The sequence below is a fragment of the Piliocolobus tephrosceles genome, chromosome 10 (assembly GCF_002776525.5).
Source record: "Piliocolobus tephrosceles isolate RC106 chromosome 10, ASM277652v3, whole genome shotgun sequence".
In the NCBI taxonomy this organism is placed as follows: Eukaryota; Metazoa; Chordata; class Mammalia; order Primates; family Cercopithecidae; genus Piliocolobus; species Piliocolobus tephrosceles.
Genome location: NC_045443.1, coordinates 561,164 through 580,664, shown reverse-complemented (window position 1 = coordinate 580,664; position 19,501 = coordinate 561,164). Strand labels below are relative to the sequence as shown.

General features: G+C 39.7%; 1 protein-coding gene across 1 annotated transcript in view; it reads left to right on the top strand.

Annotated features, from left to right (window-relative positions):
* KDM5A (lysine demethylase 5A) overlaps positions 1-19,501 on the top strand; it is a 90,448-nt gene that overhangs the window by 60,703 nt on the left and 10,244 nt on the right. Inside the window, exons 21-26 of the mRNA XM_023182961.1 lie at positions 2,918-3,097; positions 4,046-4,207; positions 5,994-6,545; positions 6,910-7,053; positions 16,800-16,959; positions 18,231-18,451. Of these exons, the coding sequence (XP_023038729.1) occupies positions 2,918-3,097; positions 4,046-4,207; positions 5,994-6,545; positions 6,910-7,053; positions 16,800-16,959; positions 18,231-18,451 (1,419 nt within the window). The remainder of the gene's footprint in view (positions 1-2,917; positions 3,098-4,045; positions 4,208-5,993; positions 6,546-6,909; positions 7,054-16,799; positions 16,960-18,230; positions 18,452-19,501) is intronic.

The window sequence follows — 19,501 nt, the reverse complement described above, 5'->3', positions numbered from 1 at the left end:
ATGAATTACTTTTAAAATTAGAGGCAGAAAAAGAAAATGAAATTAACGTTTACTGAGCACCACAATGAATTACTTTTAAAATTAGAGGCAGAAAAAGAAAATGAAATTAATGTGTACTGAGCACCACAGCACTCTTGCTAGGTATTTGGGCGCCTAGCAAGATATTCTAGGTATTTGGGAGCAGGCAGGTAAGGGAAGGGTGTAAAAATAGGACTTACGGTATAAAATAGGGTGTAAAACTAGAGTCTTCCAAATACATATTTTCTAGTTAAAGAGACATATTTTACACATCTGTAATTTAAAACAGAATGAGGTAAGTGCTAGATAGAGAAAAAAGTATACTTGAATCATAAAAACCGTTAAGCAGCACTTGCAGTCTTAAGTATATAAACACTCTTAATTATAGAACTATACTCAAAAAGAAAACCAACTTCCACTAAACTGCTGCCCCCAAAAGGAACATATTCTGGGTATCAAGTTCTTTTTTTTTGTTTTTCGAGACAGAGTCTCGCTGTGTCGCTCAGGCTGGAGTGCAGTGGTGGTGTGATCTTGGCTCACTGCAACTTCTGCCTCCTGGGTTCAAGCAATTCTCCTGCCCCAGCTTCTCAAGTAGCTGGGATTACAGGCGCGCACCACCAGGCCCAGTTAATTTTTGTATTTTTAGTAGAGATGGGATTTCACCATGTTGGCCAGGCTGGTCTTGAACTCCTCACCTCAGGTGATCTGCCTGCCTTGACCTTCCAAAGTGCTGGGATTACAGGTGTGAGCCACCGTTCCTGGCCTGGGTGTCAAGTTTTAATGACTTCTCTTTTACTTTCTTTTCTGTTGAGTTTTTCTGGTACCTGCTTAGCTGCCAGTGTTTCGTTTCTGTTTTTTTGAATTATTTCTGTTTTTATACGGACAGCTTCTATGTTTGGTGAGTCTTTGACCTGGCTCCGGCAGTAGTTGTTGTCTTCAAATGTCTGAGAATCTTTAATTGGCTGTTTTATTTATAATTGAAGGACTAAGTCAACAAGTGTAGGTAGCTATCATGTGTTTCCTCTGTAATTTCAAAGGGCTGTCTCTCTACTAGGCTCTTCCCTTCAGTGACTTGTAGGCTCTAAGTAAGTGGACAGGTTTTGTTATTTGACAGACTTTTCTTTAGGCTGCATGGCCTGGGAGCAGCCTATGTCTAGGCTTAGCCAGAAGGTGTTCTCTAGTCAAATGGCTATAATTGGGCACGAGAAAGAATAATAGTAAATATCATATCTTGATGTGAGCTTGTTTTCTATTCCATTTAGTTATCTGGTCCTATCTTGGTATTGTAGTAGTTTAATTATATCATTTTAATATCTTGTAGGACTAGAGCCACTTCCTTACCCCCTTTAAAAATGCATAGGTTTTTTCTGTTTTTTTGAGACAGAGTCTCATTCTGTTGCCCAGGCTGGATCTCAGCTCACTGCAACCTCCTCCTCCTGGGTTCAAGCTATTCTTGTGCCTCAGCTTCCCAGGTAGCTGGGATTACAGGTGTGCACCACTGTGCCTGGGTAATTTTTGTATTTTTAGTAGAGACAAGGTTTTGCCATGTTGACCAGGTTGGTCTTGAACTCCTGGCCTCAAGTGGTCCACCTGCCTCAGCCTCCCAAAGTGCTGGGATTACAGGCATGAGCCACTGCACTCAGCCAAAAATTCATAGGCTTCTTGCCTATTTATTTTTCTCCATGGTTCAGTGTGTCTTTCAAAATTGAGTTTATAGGCAAATGTATCTGTTAATATTTGGGGAATATCTTTATACTGGAATACAGTATAGATGTTCTGTAAACAATAATGATTTCATTACATGGAAAGTTGAAACATTGTGAACTTGGAAGGAAAATATTTATTCTTATTTCTGTTTGTGTAACTTAAAATGGAGGTGGTTACCAGAATTGAAATATTGCTTTTAGTTGTTGGAAAAATTATGAAAGACTTTGAAATTGGCAAAAAGACCAATCCTCTCAGTGGTATCCTCTCAATAGGTATCCTCTCAATGGAATACTGGATGTTGTCTAGTGAACTCTCCAGGATTATCTGATTCTAGGGGTGTGTGCCTTAGATTTTCTTTGGCCAGCCTATTTGACACCTGTCAGTGGTTTAAAAAGAAGAGGATAGCAATGCAAATGAAGTATGTCCACAGAAAGGCAGTGAAATTTGTGTGGAATGGTATAGTTGATTTTCACATTGTAGAAAAAGATGATTCAGTTTTCCTCTATATTAAGCATATATTTCTATCTATTAGTAAATGCGTTTTCTGATTCCTGTTTATTTATTTATTTATTTATTTATTTATTTATTTATTTATTTATTTATCTATTTTTGAGACAGAATCTCACTGGGTTGCCCAGGCTGGAGTGCAGTGACATGGTCTCAGCTCACTGCAACCTCCGCCTCCCGTGTTCAAGCAATTCTCTTGCCTCAGCCTCTTGAGTAGCTGGGATTACAGGCGTATGCCACCACGCCTGGCTAATTTTTGTATTTTTAGTAGAGACAGGGTTTCATCATGTTGGCCAGGCTGGTCTCGAGCTCCTGACCTCAAGTGATCTGCCTGTCTCAGCCTCCCAAAGTGCTGAGATTACAGGTGTGAGCCACCATGCCTGGCCTGCTAACTGCATGTATATATGTCTGTGCTTTAGATTGTCCTTTGAACTGGTTTTTATATCTATGGTTCTCTCATTAATTAGTAAATAAAATCATTGATGACATGTTCATTAAAAAAATAATTTACACAAACTTTAAAAAATAGGACATTGGAAGTTATATGAATTCAAGAGATGGAATTCCATGCAAAGAATAGTATTTAATAAAAGAACTAACACTAAACTTTGTAAGGTCTTTCAGCAGTATATTGCCAGACCCCATAAGAGAACTCAAATTGTGAGAATTGACTTTGGTTTTTCAGAGTGGCAGCAACTACGCTTATTTGGAGCAGCTTGAGAGCTTGTCTGCGAAAGGACGCCCTATCCCTGTGCGCCTTGAAGCACTGCCGCAAGTGGAATCGCAGGTAGCAGCAGCACGGGCATGGAGAGAACGGACTGGGCGGACCTTTCTTAAGAAGAATTCTAGCCATACGTTGTTACAGGTACTTGAACTTCAACACTCTCATGAACTTCAGCACTCTCATAAGCCACTGATAATTTAAGTAGTAATAGTATTGGTGAGGGTTATTTTCAGTTTATCTGATTACCATTATACAAGTGATTCTTATTAGGTGATATCAGATGTTGACTTGAAATCTGGAGCTCTGGGCAAATTCATTTCCAGTTAATCTTGTGTTGTCCCTAGAAAAAGCAGTCGGCCTTGGCTTGTTACTGGACTCTAGTCATTGAAATAGTTTTGTTTTGTTTTGTTTTGTTTTTTTGAGACAAGAGTCTTGCCCTGTTGCCCAAACTGGAGTGCAGTGGTGTGATCTCAGCCCACTGCAGCTGTCGCCTCCTGGGCTCAAGTGATCCTTTCACCTCACCCTCCCAAGTGTCTGGGACTACAGGAATGCACCACCATGCCTGGCTAATTTTTTGTATTTTTGGTGGAGATGATGTTTTGTCATGTTGCCTGGGCTGGTCTCGAACTCCTTTGAGCTCAAGTGATCAGCCCGCCTCAGTCTCCCAAAGTGCTGGGATTACAGGTGTGAGCCACCACGTCCAGCCTATCGTTGAATGATCTTTTTTCTCCGAAGCACAAATTTGTATACTCATCGTCCCTTTGATCTTGAGAAGTTGAACATAGTAGTTAAGAGCAAAGGCTTTGGAATAAGGTCCTTTCAGGTTTGAGAATGGACTCCTTAATTGCTAACCCTGTGTCCTTGGGCATGCTATTTCCTTTCTGAGCCTCAGTTTCTCTTGTTTATAAAATGTAGATACTAATACCTACTACATAGGGTTGTTGTGAGGAATGAATTAGATCATGTGTATAAAGTCCTTAAGAAAGTGCCTCGGACACGGTTGAATGGTCAATAAATGGTTCCTTTATTATTTTCACTTCTAAGATTTTTTAAAAACCAGAGTTTATAATGGTGGTTTTATTTTTGTAGGTGCTGAGCCCCCGGACTGACATTGGTGTATATGGGAGTGGCAAAAATAGGAGGAAAAAAGTAAAAGAACTAATAGAAAAAGAAAAAGAAAAGGATCTGGACCTCGAGCCTCTAAGTGATCTGGAGGAAGGATTGGAGGAAACCAGAGATACAGCCATGGTGGTAAGAAATTACCGAGCGTCTTGAGTTTGCTTGGTGAATACAAAATTCTGTAAAGATATTAGCAGACTCACAGTTTTTATGTTTTTAACTTTTTATTTTCATATACTTTGGCTTCATGATTATCCGTATTTCACATTAAAAGTAAATATTTATAATCAAGATATGCAAAACGTTTAGTATTCTGCTCTTTTCCCAAAATTGTCTGTTCCATACCTCTGTTCTTTATTGTTGTTTTAATAGTCGTCTGCTGTTTCATCAAGTTGTCCATAGTTTGCTGAGTACAGTAAGTCCTCACTTAACATTATCAATAGCTTCTTGCACTGCAACTCTAAGTGAAGCAATGTATAATGAGCCCAGTTTTACTACAGGCCGATATAAACAAGAGTTGAGTTCCTTATTTTGTAACCAGCATATTTCTGGTCACAAAAACATCATCAGACTTTTAAAATGAAGACCCCAAACACTTCTGATATTAAACACTGAGAAAATTTGAGCTAAACATACATTTAAGAAAGAGTAATAAAAACTAGATAATTATCCAGTTTTTGGTAAATTAGTGAGTGACAGTGGCATTGGCCAGGAATTGATTTTTTTTCATCAATGTTGTAATGAAATTACACTGAACATAAAGATGTTATTTGAGGACCTGCTGTAGTTTTCTAATTTTGAGCATCTTGCCTGTTACTAAGTTTCTTATTGTAAGTAATAAAATGAACTTCTTTGTATAGCCTTTTCCTCCTTTTAAATTTCCTAGACTTGACTCTTAGGAATGCAGTTACTGGGTTAGAATTTAATATAAACATTTTATGACTCTTATTACCATGTATTTTTTAAAAGAATTAATACCAGACTACAGATTTCCATCTCTTAATGAGTGTTAAAATATTTGTAGTTGATGAGAATTATGCTTTTTTTGGAGGATAGGAGGAATGCGTTAAGATTACTAGGATCCTGAGGAAATAGAAAATAAATACGAATCTGGGCAATAAAAGTAGGGAATTGCGTATGCTATAGCTCTTTCTGCCTACAAATGATTCTGTTTTGAAGCCAATGAAAATGATTTCTAACAAGTCAGTCTGGCTAGACAAGTAGGACTGGAAATTACTTCAAAATTGTTTCAAAGCTTCCAGTAGTTTAAGAAGAAAATGCACTGACAGTATTGATAATTAAATTTGTTTGCCTTTATTTACTTTGTTAAATTGAGTTTCATAAAACTCTGTTGTTACAATTGATCAAGTTGTGTTACTCTACTTACACATGAAGAGGCCTTCTAGAGAGAAATAAATTAATGTGTATAGGACTTGCCCCAGGGAATGAATGACGAGGGGATGGGAAACTAATACTTTATTGAGTGTTTTTCTTGTGCAAGGTACCAGGTTAGGCACTTTCGTATGTTACCTTATTTAATCTGTGAAACAGCAAAATAACGGTTGGTAGTATCCTCATTTTTCAGAAAATGGAGGTTCTGAAACTTGTTCCCCATATTAACAGTCTAAAAGTACAAGAGCCAGGCTTTGTACCCAGGTTGCTTGATTTCAAGACATGCCATCTTTGTACTGCGCCCTACTGAAGAGGCCAAAGTACTGCACTGATGTACATGATCAAATGTGATAGCACTTTGTTCGTTTCACAGATGAGGAATGTTTGCATGGAAACTGCCAGGGGCCCCAAATTTTAGGAAACTGTTTATAACTGATAACTTGGAGAAAGATCCCACGGCCTTGAGAATTTGGTATTTTGGGGGTATGTTGCAGTGACTCTTCAATTAAATGTTTTTCTTGTACAGGTAGCAGTTTTCAAAGAACGGGAGCAAAAAGAGATTGAAGCCATGCATTCTCTCAGAGCAGCCAACCTAGCCAAGATGACAATGGTGGACCGCATAGAAGAAGTAAAATTTTGCATTTGCCGCAAGACAGCCAGTGGGTTTATGCTACAGTGTGAGCTCTGCAAGGACTGGTTCCATAACAGCTGTGTTCCTCTTCCGAAATCAAGTTCCCAAAAAAAAGGATCCAACTGGCAAGCTAAAGAAGTAAAATTCCTTTGCCCTCTTTGTATGCGGTCTCGAAGGCCCAGGCTAGAGACTATTCTGTCACTCCTGGTATCCCTTCAGAAGTTGCCCGTACGGTTGCCTGAAGGAGAAGCCCTGCAGTGTTTGACAGAACGTGCTATGAGTTGGCAAGATAGAGCACGGCAGGCTCTAGCCACAGATGAACTCTCCTCTGCCCTGGCCAAACTGTCTGTGTTGAGCCAGCGTATGGTGGAACAGGCAGCTCGAGAAAAAACTGAAAAGATCATCAGTGCAGAACTCCAAAAAGCAGCTGCCAATCCAGACTTACAGGCAAGTTTAGGATTTACATTCTTTTTCTATTTCATGGGATATGTCAGTGTATAAATAGTAAATCGAGTCTGTCTTACCAATTGATTAGGAAAATAACAGTAACTTGTCAACAATTATCCACTGCATTCTCATTCAACATATACTATAATACTTTTTTTGGATGCGTACTTAGTGAACTATTCCTGGGAATGTCATTCAGGTGGAATTTGGCATCATCATCACATAATTTGATTTCTACTAACTGTTGAAGAACTCTGTTAGCCACTTTGCTTGTTCATTACATTTTGGTGATCTTAGGCACACATTAATTCCACTGCTGGTCTCTCATGTCTTGCCGTTCATCTTGGAATTCTTTGTTGTTTAGGGACACTTACCTAGTTTCCAGCAGTCTGCTTTTAATCGGGTGGTGAGCAGTGTGTCATCTTCTCCTCGACAAACAATGGACTATGATGACGAAGAAACAGACTCTGATGAAGACATTCGAGAGACATATGGCTACGACATGAAGGTAGTTACACGGACAGGCTGTGTGGGTACATACCTGATCATTGGGTTTGTTTAAAAAAAAAAAGCTATTGAACAGTGATGGTTGAGGCCTGAAAGTGAAAGAGAAAACTAGTCATTTATCTCTTCTGAGGTTTTAGTCATAGCATTTTTTCAAAACTCAAAAAATTACAGGTTGCTGAAATAATCTTTTTTTTTGAGATGGAGTCTCCCTCTGTCAGCCAGGCTGGAATGCAGGCGTGATCTCTGTTCACTGCAACCTCTGCCTTCTGGGTTTAAGTAATTCTTGTGCCTCAGCCTCCCAAGTTGCTGGGATTACAGGTGCATGCCACCACGCCCGGCTTAATTTTTGTATTTTTAGTAGAGATGGGGTTTCATCATGTTAGCCAGGCTGGTCTTGAACTCCTGACCTGAAGTGATCCGCCTGCCTTGGCCTCCCAAAGAGCTGGGATTACAGGTGTGAGCCACTGTGCCAGACCTGAAACAATTTTTAAAAAATAGTATTTAAAAATCTGTATATGTTTTTCTCATCTTATAGTCCCTTATGGCTTAGAGGAACTAGAAAATGCATTAAATTATGTAAAGCTTTCATGGCCAATTTCAGTTTTTCACATTTTTTTCTTTGAGTTAAAGTCTGTATACAGTTAAGTTTTAAGAATTCCATTCTAGGCTTGATGTGGTGGCTCATGCCTATAAACCTGACACTTTAGGGGAGACTGAGGTGGGAGAATCACTTGAGTCCAGGAGTTTGAGACCAGCCTGTGCAACATAGCGAGACCCCCATCTCTACAAAAACATATAAAAGTTAGTTGGGTGTGGTAACATGCACCTGTAGTCCCAGCTACTTGGGAGGCTGAAGTGGGAGGATTGCTTTGATCCTAGGAGGTCAAGGCTGCAGTGAGCCATGATTGTACCACTGCCCTCCAGCCTGGGTAGCGCAACAAAACCTTGCCTCAAAAAAAAAAAAAAAAAAAATTCCATTCAGAGATGGGTAATATAATACTTAGGCCCAGGTTAGAATTTGCTGAGTTCTAGTTGCAGATACAACAAATTATTTACCATCAATGTGACTGTTTTGGTAATGACATCTTACTGGTGGTGAAGAGAAGGTTTTGACAAGTTTGTTTTGTGTTGGATACAGTTGGCTTTTCATTCGCCCTTTTTGTTAGGTGCAAGTCCTTTGCTTTTTAACCTAGTAATAACAACGTGATTAGTCAGAGACCGTGCCAGATTACAGTCAATCCATTGGCTTGTTTTATATGATTCTTAGTTGCTTTGTTTAGAATCTATTCTTGTAACCTGGGAATTCCTACTCATACAAAAGGCTGCTTCCTAAGAACAAGGGGAGAGTCTGTCCCTACCCCTTCACTATCTTTTGTCTTTTCAGCTTACAGATCAGCTTGATACTGCTCATTAACCTCATCAGCATTAAAACTGCTAGGGTGTAAAATTAAAACCATCCATCATAGACGCTCGTAGATTCTTCCACTGGGAAATGTTTTTTCTCAAGATAAAAATGGATCCAGGTGACTTGGGAATTTTCAGTTATGTGACTTAAAGACTTGAGAACAGTTGAAACTTGAATTAGCCTATTCAGATAATCTTCTTAAGCATGTTGTTATCTGGAAGTTAATGACTATCTTTGTTTACGAAGTTGTATACAGGGTAACTAGGAGCAGCTGAAAAGGAACACAATCCATGCCAAGTATAATTCGCGTTTTCCTTGAATACTGGAATCACCTGTTTACTCTGCTTAGCGGCCTTTGATATTTTTGGTGATTGCTTTCTAGCACATTAAGTATCAGCCAGTCCTCTAGATTTGCTTAACATCATGGGCTTTGCTTGAAAGCAAACTGGTAACTTATGAAAACATCACAAGTATTGATGATTTTCAGGACTAGGGATCACAGCTGCAGTTTGATATGGTTGGATGGAGTCATCTTTTTTTGGAGGAAATTATATGAGAATCTTAGCTTACTGTCTGGTAGTAGGTATTGGCAGGGTAGAAAAATAACATTATGGATTTTCTAGTGTTACTAATGTATTTGACAGCTGAGAAGAATGGTGGCAAGACTTAACGATAATTCAAGTTCAAATTTACTTTGCCGTCAAATGCTCTACCACTGAGCTATACCCTGCCAGTTTACTTTGATGTTGGTATCTTTGAATGAAGAAAAAAAAAAAGCCTATACTGTTGAGCATTTTCCCGCAGAGCAAGTGATAATTGTATAATAAAAATTTTATTCGCCAGTTTATTTGCATTTGGCTGGTGGTTTTTTTCTTTGTGTGATGTTCTCTGTTGTGACCATAAATTCATACTTAAAATACTTTGAACATAGTATTCTTGCTTGAGGAGGAGCCCCCCCTTGGTTTAGGAAGAGGAGTAGGTAATTATTTAGTAAAATAAAATCAGTCATTTTATCTTAGTTACCATCCAGAAAGTCATTACTACAAGGTACATATTTAATGAAGCAAAGTCTGTCCTGCCTCTTTGGGATTGTGTCTGTGTAGGTGAAGCTTGGGGATACTGATTTCAAGGAGAATCATCTGAGACCTGATCAGAGCTCACTTCACATTCCAAGGACTTGAAGTGAAACTGTGAGATTGAGCACTACCAAGCTGGTCTGCAAGCTGAGCTTATTTTTTCCCCTCATCACTGTTTAATGAAATAAAAACAACTTTTATTCAGGGACCTGCTGCTGTACTTCCTTTTGCTTAAAGTCAGTTTCCAAGAACCTGCTGATGACGTTACATGAAGACTTACTGTAATCTGTATGTTGTCAGTCAGACATATACTTATATTAAGTAAGAGCAATTGGTAAGATTCTAGGTTTGAAAACCTCTAGAGAGGATTAAATGGTTTGTGTCCTTAAGCTGTCACATCTAAATTTGTCTTCCCCTCCTTAGCTTGTTGGTATAGGAGTTATTATAGGTTGTAGACTATAGAAGGTGGATTACTTAACCGTAATTTTTTTTTATTATACTGTAAGTTCTGGGGTACATGTGCAGAACATACAGGTTTGTTTCATAGGTATACATGTGCCATGGTGGTTTGCTGCACCCACCAACCCGTCGTCTACGTTAGGTATTTCTCCTAATGCTATGCCTCCCCTAGCCCTCCACCCCTAGACAGGCCCTGGTGTGTGATGTTCCCCTCCCTGTGTCCGTATGTTCTTGTTGTTCAACCCCCACTTATGAATGAGAACATGCAGTGTTAGGTTTTCTGTTCTTGTGTTAATTTGCTGAGAATGATGGTTTCCAGCTTCATGTCTCTGCACAGGACATGAACTCATCCTTTTTTATGGCTACATAGTATTCCATGGTATATATGTGCCACATATTCTTTATCCATTCTGTCATTGATGGGCATTTGGATTGGTTCCAAGTCTTTGCTATTGTGAACAGTGCTGTAATACACATATGTGTGCATGTGTCTTTATAGTAGAATGATTTATAATCCTTTGGGTATATATCCAGTAATGGGATTGCTGGGTCAAATGGTATTTCTGGTTCTAGATATTTGAGGAATCGCCACACTGTCTTCTACAATGGTTGAACTAATGTACACTCCCACCAACAGTGTAAAAGTGTTCTGTTTCTCCACATTGTCTCCAGCATCTGTTGTTTCCTGACTTTTTAATGATTTCCATTTTAACTGGTGTGAGATGGTATCTCATTGTGGTTTTGATTTGCAGTTCTCTAGTGACCAGTGATGATGAGCATTTTTTCGTATGTTTTTTGGCTGCATAAATGTCTTCTTTTGAGAAGTGTCTGTTCATATCCTTGGCCCACTTTTTGATGGGGTTGTTTTTTTCTTGTAAATATGTTTAAGTTCTTTGTAGATTCTGGATATTAGCCCTTTGTCAGATGGATAGATTGCAAAATTTTTCTCCCATTCTGTAGGTTGCCTGTTCACTCTGCCGATAGTTTCTTTTGCTGTGCAGAAACTCTTTAGTTTAATTAGATCCGATTTGACTATTTTGGCTTTTGTTGCCATTGCTTTTGGTGTTTTAGTCATGAAGTCTTTGCCCATGCCTATGTCCTGAATGGTGTTGCCTAGGTTTTCTTTAGGTTTTTTATGGTTTTAGGTCTTACCTTTCAGTCTTTAATCCATCTTGAGTTAATTTTTGTATAAGGTATAAGGAAGGGATCCAGTTTCAGCTTTCTGCATCTGGCTAGCCAGTTTTCCCAACACCATTTATTAAATAGGGAGTCCTTCCCCATTTCTTATTTTTGTCAGGTTTGTCAAAGATCTGATGGTTGTGGATGTGTGGTGTCGTTTCTGAGGCCTCTGTTCTGTTCTATTGGTCTATATATCTGTTTTGGTACCAGTACCATGCTGTTTTTGTTACTGCAGCCTTGTAGTATAGTTTGAAGTTAGGTAGCATGATGCCTCCAGCCTTGTTCTTTTTGTTTAGGATTGCCTTGGTTATGCGGGCTCTTTTTTGGTTCCATATGAAATTTAAAGTAGTTTTTTCCAGTTCTGTGAAGACAGTCAATGGTAGCTTGGTAGGGATAGCATTGAATCTGTAAATTACTTTGGGCAGTATGGCCATTTTCACGATATTGATTTTTCCTATCCATGAGCATGGAATGTTTTTCCATTTGTTTGTGTTCTTTCATTTCCTTAAGCAGTGGTTTGTAGTTCTCCTTGAAGAAGTCCTTCACATCCCTTGTAAGTTGTATTCCTAGGTATTTTATTCTCTTTGTAGCAATTGTGAATGGGAGTTCACTCATGATTTGACTCTCTGTTTGTCTGTTGTTGGAGTATAGGAATGCTTGTGATTTTTGCACATTGATTTTGTATCCTGAGATGTTGCTGAAGTTGCTTATCAGCTTACGGAGATTTTGGGCTGAGACGATGGGGTTTTCTAAATATACAATCATGTCATCTACAAACAGAGACAATTTGACTTCCTCTGTTCCTATTTGAATACCCTTTATTTCTTTCTCCTGCCTGATTGCCCTGGCCAAAACTTTCAATACTATGTTGAATAGGAGTGGTGAGAGAGGGCATACTTGTCTTGTGCTGGTTTTCAAAGGGAGTGCTTCCAGTTTTTGCCCATTCAGTATGATATTGGCTGTGGGTTTGTAAATAGCTCTTATTATTTTGAGATACATTCCATCAATACCTAGTTTATTGAGAGTTTTTAGCATGACAGGCTGTTGAATTTTGCTGAAGGCCTTTTCTGCATCTAGTGAGATAATCATGTGGTTTTTGTCATTAGTTCTGTTTATGTGATGGATTATGTGTATGATTTGAGTATGTTGAACCAGCCTTGCATCCTAGGGATGAAGCCGACTTGATCATGGTGGATAAGCTTTTTGATGTGCTGCTGGATTCAGTTTGCCAGTATTTTATTGAGGATTTTTCACATCGATGTTCATGAGGGATATTGGCCTGAAATTCTCTTTTTTTGTTGTGTCTCTGCCAGGTTTTGTTATCAGGATGATGCTGGCCTCATAAAATGAGTTAGGGAGGATTCCCTCTTTTTCTGTTGTTTGGAATAGTTTCAGAAGGAATGGTAGCAGCTCCGCTTTGTACCTCTGGTAGAATTCAGCTGTGAATCTGTCTGGTCCTGGACTTTTTTTGGTTGGTAGTCTATTAATTACTGCCTCAATTTCAGAACTTGATTTGTCTATTCAACGATTCGACTTCTTCCTGGTTTAGTCTTGGGAGGCTGTATGTGTCCAGTAATTTATCCGTTTCTTCTAGATTTTCTAGTTTATTTGTGTAGATGTGTTTATAATATTCTCTGATGGTAGTTTGTATTTCTGCAGGATTGATGGTGATGTCCCCTTTATCATTTTTTATTGCGTCTATTTGATTCTTCTATCCTTTCTTTATTAGTCTTGCTAGCGGTCTATCTATTTTGTTGATCTTTTCAAAAAACCAGCTCCTGGATTCATTGATGTTTTTTAAGGGTTTTTCATGTCTCTATCTCCTTCAGTTCTGCTCTGATCTTAGTTATTTCTTGTCTTCTGCTAGCTTTTGAATTTGTTTGCTCTTGCTTCTCTAGTTCTTTTAATTGTGATGTTAGGATGTCAATTTTAGATCTTTCCTGTTTTCTCTTGTGGGCATTTAGTGCTGTAAATTTCCGTCTACACACTGCTTTAAATGTATCCCAGAGATTCTGGTATGTTGTGTCTTTGCTCTCACTGGTTTCAAAGAACGTCTTTATTTCTGCCTTCATTTCATTATTTACGCAGCATCATTCAGGAGCAGGTTGTTAGCTTTCCATGTAGTTGTGAGGTTTTGAGTGAGTTTCTTAATCCTGAGTTCTAATTTGATTGCACTGTGGTCTGAGAGACTGTTATTATTTCTGTTCTTTTGCATTTGCTGAGGGATGTTTTACTTCTAATTATGTGGTCAGTTTTAGAATAAGTGTGATGTGCTGCTAAGAAGAATGTATATTCTGTTGGTTTGGGGTGGAGAGTTCTGTAGCTGTCTATTAGGTCTGCTTGGTCCAGAGCTGAGTCGAAGTCCTGGATATCTGTGTTAATTTTCTGTCTCATTGATATGTGTAATATTGACAATGGGGTGTTAAAGTCTCCCACTATTATTATTGTGTGGGAGTCTAAGTCTTTTTGTAGGTCTTTAAGGACTTGCTTTATGAATCTGGGTGCTCCTGTAGTGGGTGCATATACATTTAGAATAGTTAGCTCTTCTTGTTACATTGATCCGTTTACCATTATGTAATGCCCTTCTTTGTCTCTTTTGATCTCTGTTGGTTTAAAGTCTGTTTTATCAGAGACTAGGACTGCAATCCTTGCTTTTTTTTGCTTTCCATTTGCTTGGTAGATCTTCCTCCATCCCTTTATTTTGAGCCTGTGTGCATCTTTGCACGTGAGATGGGTCTCCTGAATACAGCCCACTGATGGGTCTTGACTCTATCCAATTTGCTAGTCTGTGCCTTTTAATTGGGGCATTTATTTAGCCCATTTACATTTAAGGTTAATATTGTTTCATGTGAATTTGATCCTGTCATTATGATGCTAGTTGGTTATTTTGCCCGTTAGTGGATGCAGTTTCTTCATAGCGTCGATGGTCTTTACAATTTGGTATGTTTTTCTCAGTGGCTGGTACTGGTTGTTCCTTTCCATGTTTAGTGCTTCCTTCAGGAGCTCTTAAAAGGCAGGCCTGGTGGTGACAAAATCTCTCAGCACTTGCTTGTCTGTAAAGGATTTTATTTCTCCTTCACTTATGAAGCTTAGTTTGGCTGGATATGAAACTCTGGATTGAAAATTCTTTTCTTTAAGAATGTTGAATATTGGCCCCACTCTCTTCTGGCTTGTAGCGTTTCTACTGAGAGATCCGCTGTTAGTCTGATGGGCTTGGGGTAACTCGACCTTTCTCTCTGGCTGCCCTTAACATTTTTTCGTTCATTTCAACGTTGGTGAATCTGACAATTACGTGTCTTGGGTTTGTTCTTTTCCAGGAGTTTCTTTGTGGTGGTCTCTGTATTTCCTGAATTGGAATGTTGGCCTGCCTTGCTAGGTTGGGGAAGTTTTCCTGGATAATATCCTGAAGAGTGTTTTCCAACTTGGTTCCGTTCTCCCTGTCACTTTCGGGTACACCAATCAAATGTAGATTTGGTGTTTTCACATATTCCCATATTTCTTGGAGGCTTTGTTTGTTTCTTTTCACTGTTTTTTCTTTAATCTTGGCTTCTTACTTTATTTCATTGAGTTGATCTTCAGTCTCTGATATCCTTTCTTCCGCGTGATCGATTCAGCTGTTGATTCTGGTGTATGTTTCACGAAGTTCTCGTGCTGTGTTTTTCAGCTCCATCATGTCATTTATGTTCTCTATACTGGTTATTCTAGTTAGCAATTCCTCTAACCTTTTCTCAAGGTTCTTAGCTTCCTTGCATTGGTTAGAACATGCTCCTTTGGCTCGGAGGAGTTCGTTATTGGCCACCTTCAGAGGCCTACTTCTGTCAGTTCGTCAAACTCATTCACCGTCCAGTTTTGTTCCTTTGTTGGCGAGGAGATTTGATCCTTTGGAGGAGAAGAGGTGTTTTGATTTTTGGAATTTTCAGCCTTTTTGTGCTAGTTTCTCCCCATCTCCGTGAATTTATCTACCTTTGGTCTTTGATTTTGGTGACTTTTGGGTAGGGTCTCTGAGTGGATGTTCTTTTTGTTGATGTTGATACTGTTTCTTTCTGTTTGTTAGTTTTCCTTCAAACACGCCCCTCTGCTACAGGTCTGCTGGAGTTTGGTGGAGGTCCACTCCAGACTCTGTTTGCCTCAGTATCACCAGAAGAGGCTGCAGAACAGAGACTGCTGCTTGTTCCTTCCTCTGGAAGCTTTGTCCCAGAGGGGTACCGGCCAGGTGCCAGCCAGAGCTCTCCTGTATGACGTGTCTGTTGACCCCTGCTGGGAGGTGTCTCCCAGTCAGGATGCATGGGGGCCAGGGACCCTCTTGAGGAGGCAGTCTGTTCCTTGTCAGAGCTTGAGTGCTGTGCTGGGAGATCTGCTGCTCTCTTCAGAGCTGTCAGGCAGGGAAATTTAACTCTGCTGAAGCTAGATCCACAGCTGCCCCTTCCCCCAGGTGCTTTGTCCCAGGGAGATGGGGATTTTTTTTTTTTTTTTTTTTTTTTTTTGAGACAGAGTCTCGCTCTGACGCCCAGGCTGGAGTGCAGTGGCGCAATCTCGGCTCACTACAAGCTCCGCCTCCCAGGTTTACGCCATTCTTCTGCCTCAGCCTCCCGAGTAGCTGGGACTACAGGCGCCCGCCACCTCGCCCGGCTAGTTTTTTGTATTTTTAGTAGAGACGGGGTTTCACTGTGTAGACCAGGATGGTCTCGATCTCCTGACCTCGTGATCCACCCGTCTCGGCCTCCCAAAGTGCTGGGATTACAGGCTTGAGCCACCGCACCCGGCCCCAAGGGGATTTTATCTATAAGTCCCTGACTGGGACTGCTGCCTTTTTTTCAGAGATGCCCTGCTCAGAGAGGAGGAATGTAGAAGCAATAGTAATTTTTTTTTAGGTTTGTTATCTCTGTGGATTGTTTTTGACCTTAATACTCTCTTTTGGCTTGAATCTGTAGTCATTATGTTCCTGGACAGAACAAGGTCTAGCTGCTTTTTTCTCTCAGTCCAATAAGAAGATGCAGACTGACTGAGAAAGAAGGGAGTTTATTTCTGCAACCGGTTATGGAGTAACTCACCAGACCAACTAAGTTACAAGTTTTTTTCAATACTTGTATTCATTCTAAATTCTATGTCTATGTGTGGGAGGTGCACCTACAAGCAAGGCTCTTTCACTCAGACTGTGTCTAGGGTAGGGTCCAGGGCCTGGAAAGCTTTCTCTAGAGACTTGGAAAAATTTCTTAATCTTAAGTGGGCCCTGGTACAAGGTGTGTGTAAGAATGCCTTCATAATTTTATCAGGCTTTAGGGTCTGAGAAAACCCAGGTGAAAATCTTAATGGGTTTGTTTTCACATTTCAGCCCTTGTACGAAGATCATAGTTTCTCCATTTCTTTACTGTTCAACTTACACATTAATTAGAATTATAGTAATGTGTTAGTAGAAACTGTTCTGGTTGCTAATGGAAACCTGGCCTGCCACAATTAGTTTTTCTCCCCAATGGACATTTTCTATCCTATTTAACATCAGATATTTAATTTTAATCTCATATTTTTAGTATATTAGAAGCTTTAACCTGAAAGCCTCCATTTTGGGCCTTGTCATAAAATAAGTTAAATGACTCTAATTCTGAATACTTCTCTTTGTTTCTTCTTCAGGACACAGCCAGTGTGAAGTCCTCTAGTAGTCTTGAACCCAATCTTTTTTGTGATGAAGAGATTCCCATCAAATCTGAGGAGGTGGTGACTCACATGTGGACAGCACCTTCATTTTGTGCAGAGCATGCTTACTCTTCTGCTTCCAAGAGTTGTTCTCAAGGTATTACTCCTTTAAAAAACTGGGGGGAAGATAAGCGGAAAACCAGTGAGAAAAACATTATGTGAATCAAGACTGTGAGTCCCGTTTGAGTGGAGTACAATGGTTGGCTGTGAAATGCTAATGGAACCTGAAAATGCTGTTTTCTTTAGGAAAAGCCAATCCCTATTTGCATTTTCTGTCATCACAACCTGAAAACTTACAAAGAATTTTAGAGTCCTAATTAGAAGAACTTTAGGGGCCATCTAGTCCCCTGCCTCAGTTCTAGAAAATCCCGGATAGGTAGGTAGTCCTTCACGCTCTATTTGGTCGTTATCAGGTGTTGTGGAACTGCTGCTTTTTAAGCATATTTATTCTGTTTCTGGGTTACTTTAATTGTAGAAAGTCCTTCCTTTCCTTGGAGGGTGATTTTCTCTGTGATGTTCATTTTTCTCTCCCTCAGCAAAAACAAATCACATTACTTTAGGTCACAACTCTGGAAAATGGAGGGTGTTTATGTCTTTATAATAAAATTCAGGATTTTATGGAACTGTGTCTTATTTTCTGTTCATTAGAAAGATAACCAGTTATTTATATAAGGCAGCCAAATGCTTTATTAAATGCTTAATCTTTTGGTATACTCTAAAATGGAGAGATTCTGGTTCCTTGCTCCCCTTGCCACACGATAAAAAACTCAATAGAAATTAACATTCAGGGTAAAGAACTACTTTTTTTGTTTTGTTTTGTTTTTTTTGAGATGGAGTTTCTCTCTTGTTGCCCAGATTGGAGTGCAGTGGCGTGATCTTGGCTCACTGCAACCCTGCAACCTCCCCCTCCCAAGTACAAGCGATTCTCCTACCCTTAGCCTCTGGAGTAGCTGGGATTACAGGCATGTGCCACTACGCTTGGCTAATTTTTTGTATTTTTAGTAGAGATGGGGTTTCACTATGTTGGTCATGCTGGTTTCGAACTCCTGACCTCAGGTGATCCACCCGCCTCTGCCTCTCAAAGTGTTGGGATTTCAGGCGTGAGCCACCACGCCCGGCTGGAAGAACTGCTTTTTATTAATAACGCCAAACCATTTTTTTTTTTAGAGTGGGCCTTGGAATTGTTCGCCTTTTTGGTCTGTATTTGTTTCTAATTGTGTTTACATTTTCATTCTGATAGAATTAATCCAGATATCTGAAGTTAGTATTGGGGGTCTGAGGGGCTATTGTAAATATTTACTTTGAAAACATGTTTTTTCCATAGTTTTAATTTTTATTTGCTTTGTTTTATGGTATTTTTTGGGAAAGGTTCTAGCACCCCAAGGAAACAACCTCGGAAGAGCCCTTTGGTGCCCCGAAGTTTGGAACCTCCAGTGCTGGAGTTGTCACCTGGAGCTAAGGCACAACTGGAAGAACTTATGATGGTTGGAGACCTCCTGGAAGTATCTCTGGACGAGACTCAACACATATGGCGGATTTTGCAGGCCACACACCCACCCTCTGAAGACAGATTCTTGCACATCATGGAGGTGTGGATTTAATACTTATTTAAACAGTGGTTATAAAACTAGAATGCCTGGGTTCCTTAGAGGTATCATAAATGTCGGCAGAGGGCAGTAATCTGGCTGGCCTACTTTCCCACTTCAGTCAAAGAAACTGGGCTTTATGGCTTGCTGGCTTGCCTGCCTTCCTGCCTTTCCCCTTCCTCCCTCTTTCTCTCTTTCTCTCTTTTCTTTTTCTTTTCTCCTTTCCTTTCCTTTTTTTCTTTTCTTCTCTTTCCTTCTCTCACTTTTCCTTTCCCCTTCCCCCTTTTCCCCTTTTCTCCTTTTCTCCCTTCCTTTCCTTTCCTTTCCTTTCCTTTTTCCTTTCCTTTTTCCTTTCCTTTTTCTCCTTTCCTTTCTCATTTCCTTTTTCTCCTTTCCTTTCTCCTTTCTCCTTTCTCCTTTCCATTCCTTTCCTTTCTCCTTTCCTTTCCTTTCCTTTCCTTTCTCCTTTCCTTTCCTTTCCTTTTCTTCTTGTAGGACACCAGAGATTTGACTTAGGTTTTTCTTTATTAAACTTTTAGGTAGTATCTAAGTTGAAAAAAATGGCCATTTTTGCTAAAAAGACGCGGGCAAGGGTGTGATTGATAACCATCTAGTTTAGAACAACCTCTTTAGCCCAGACTATCATTTTTGGAGGGCCCAGAGATAGGGGAGAATATATAGTAGCTATAAAAAAGAGGCACAGGGATGGTTAAATAGAAGTAGATTGGGTGGGAGAGAAGGTCCACATTCATATATCACACTTACGTAGCAATTCCACGAGCTCGTTTGATGAGACAGTGATACCATATCCATGAGCTCATTTGGTCCTCACCACCGTCTTGAAGAGGAATGGGTAGGGGAGTGAGAGGGCAAGTATTTTACCCATTCTGCATATGAAGAAAGTAAGTATGAGAGGTGGAAACTTAAGGTCACATATCCAGTAGAAAATAAAGAGACCTGGATTTAAATTCTGCCATTTGACTCGTATTCTTTTCATTAGTTTCCTTCTTTCCATGTAATGGAATGGTGCCATGCCACCAGTAGTTGATCTTT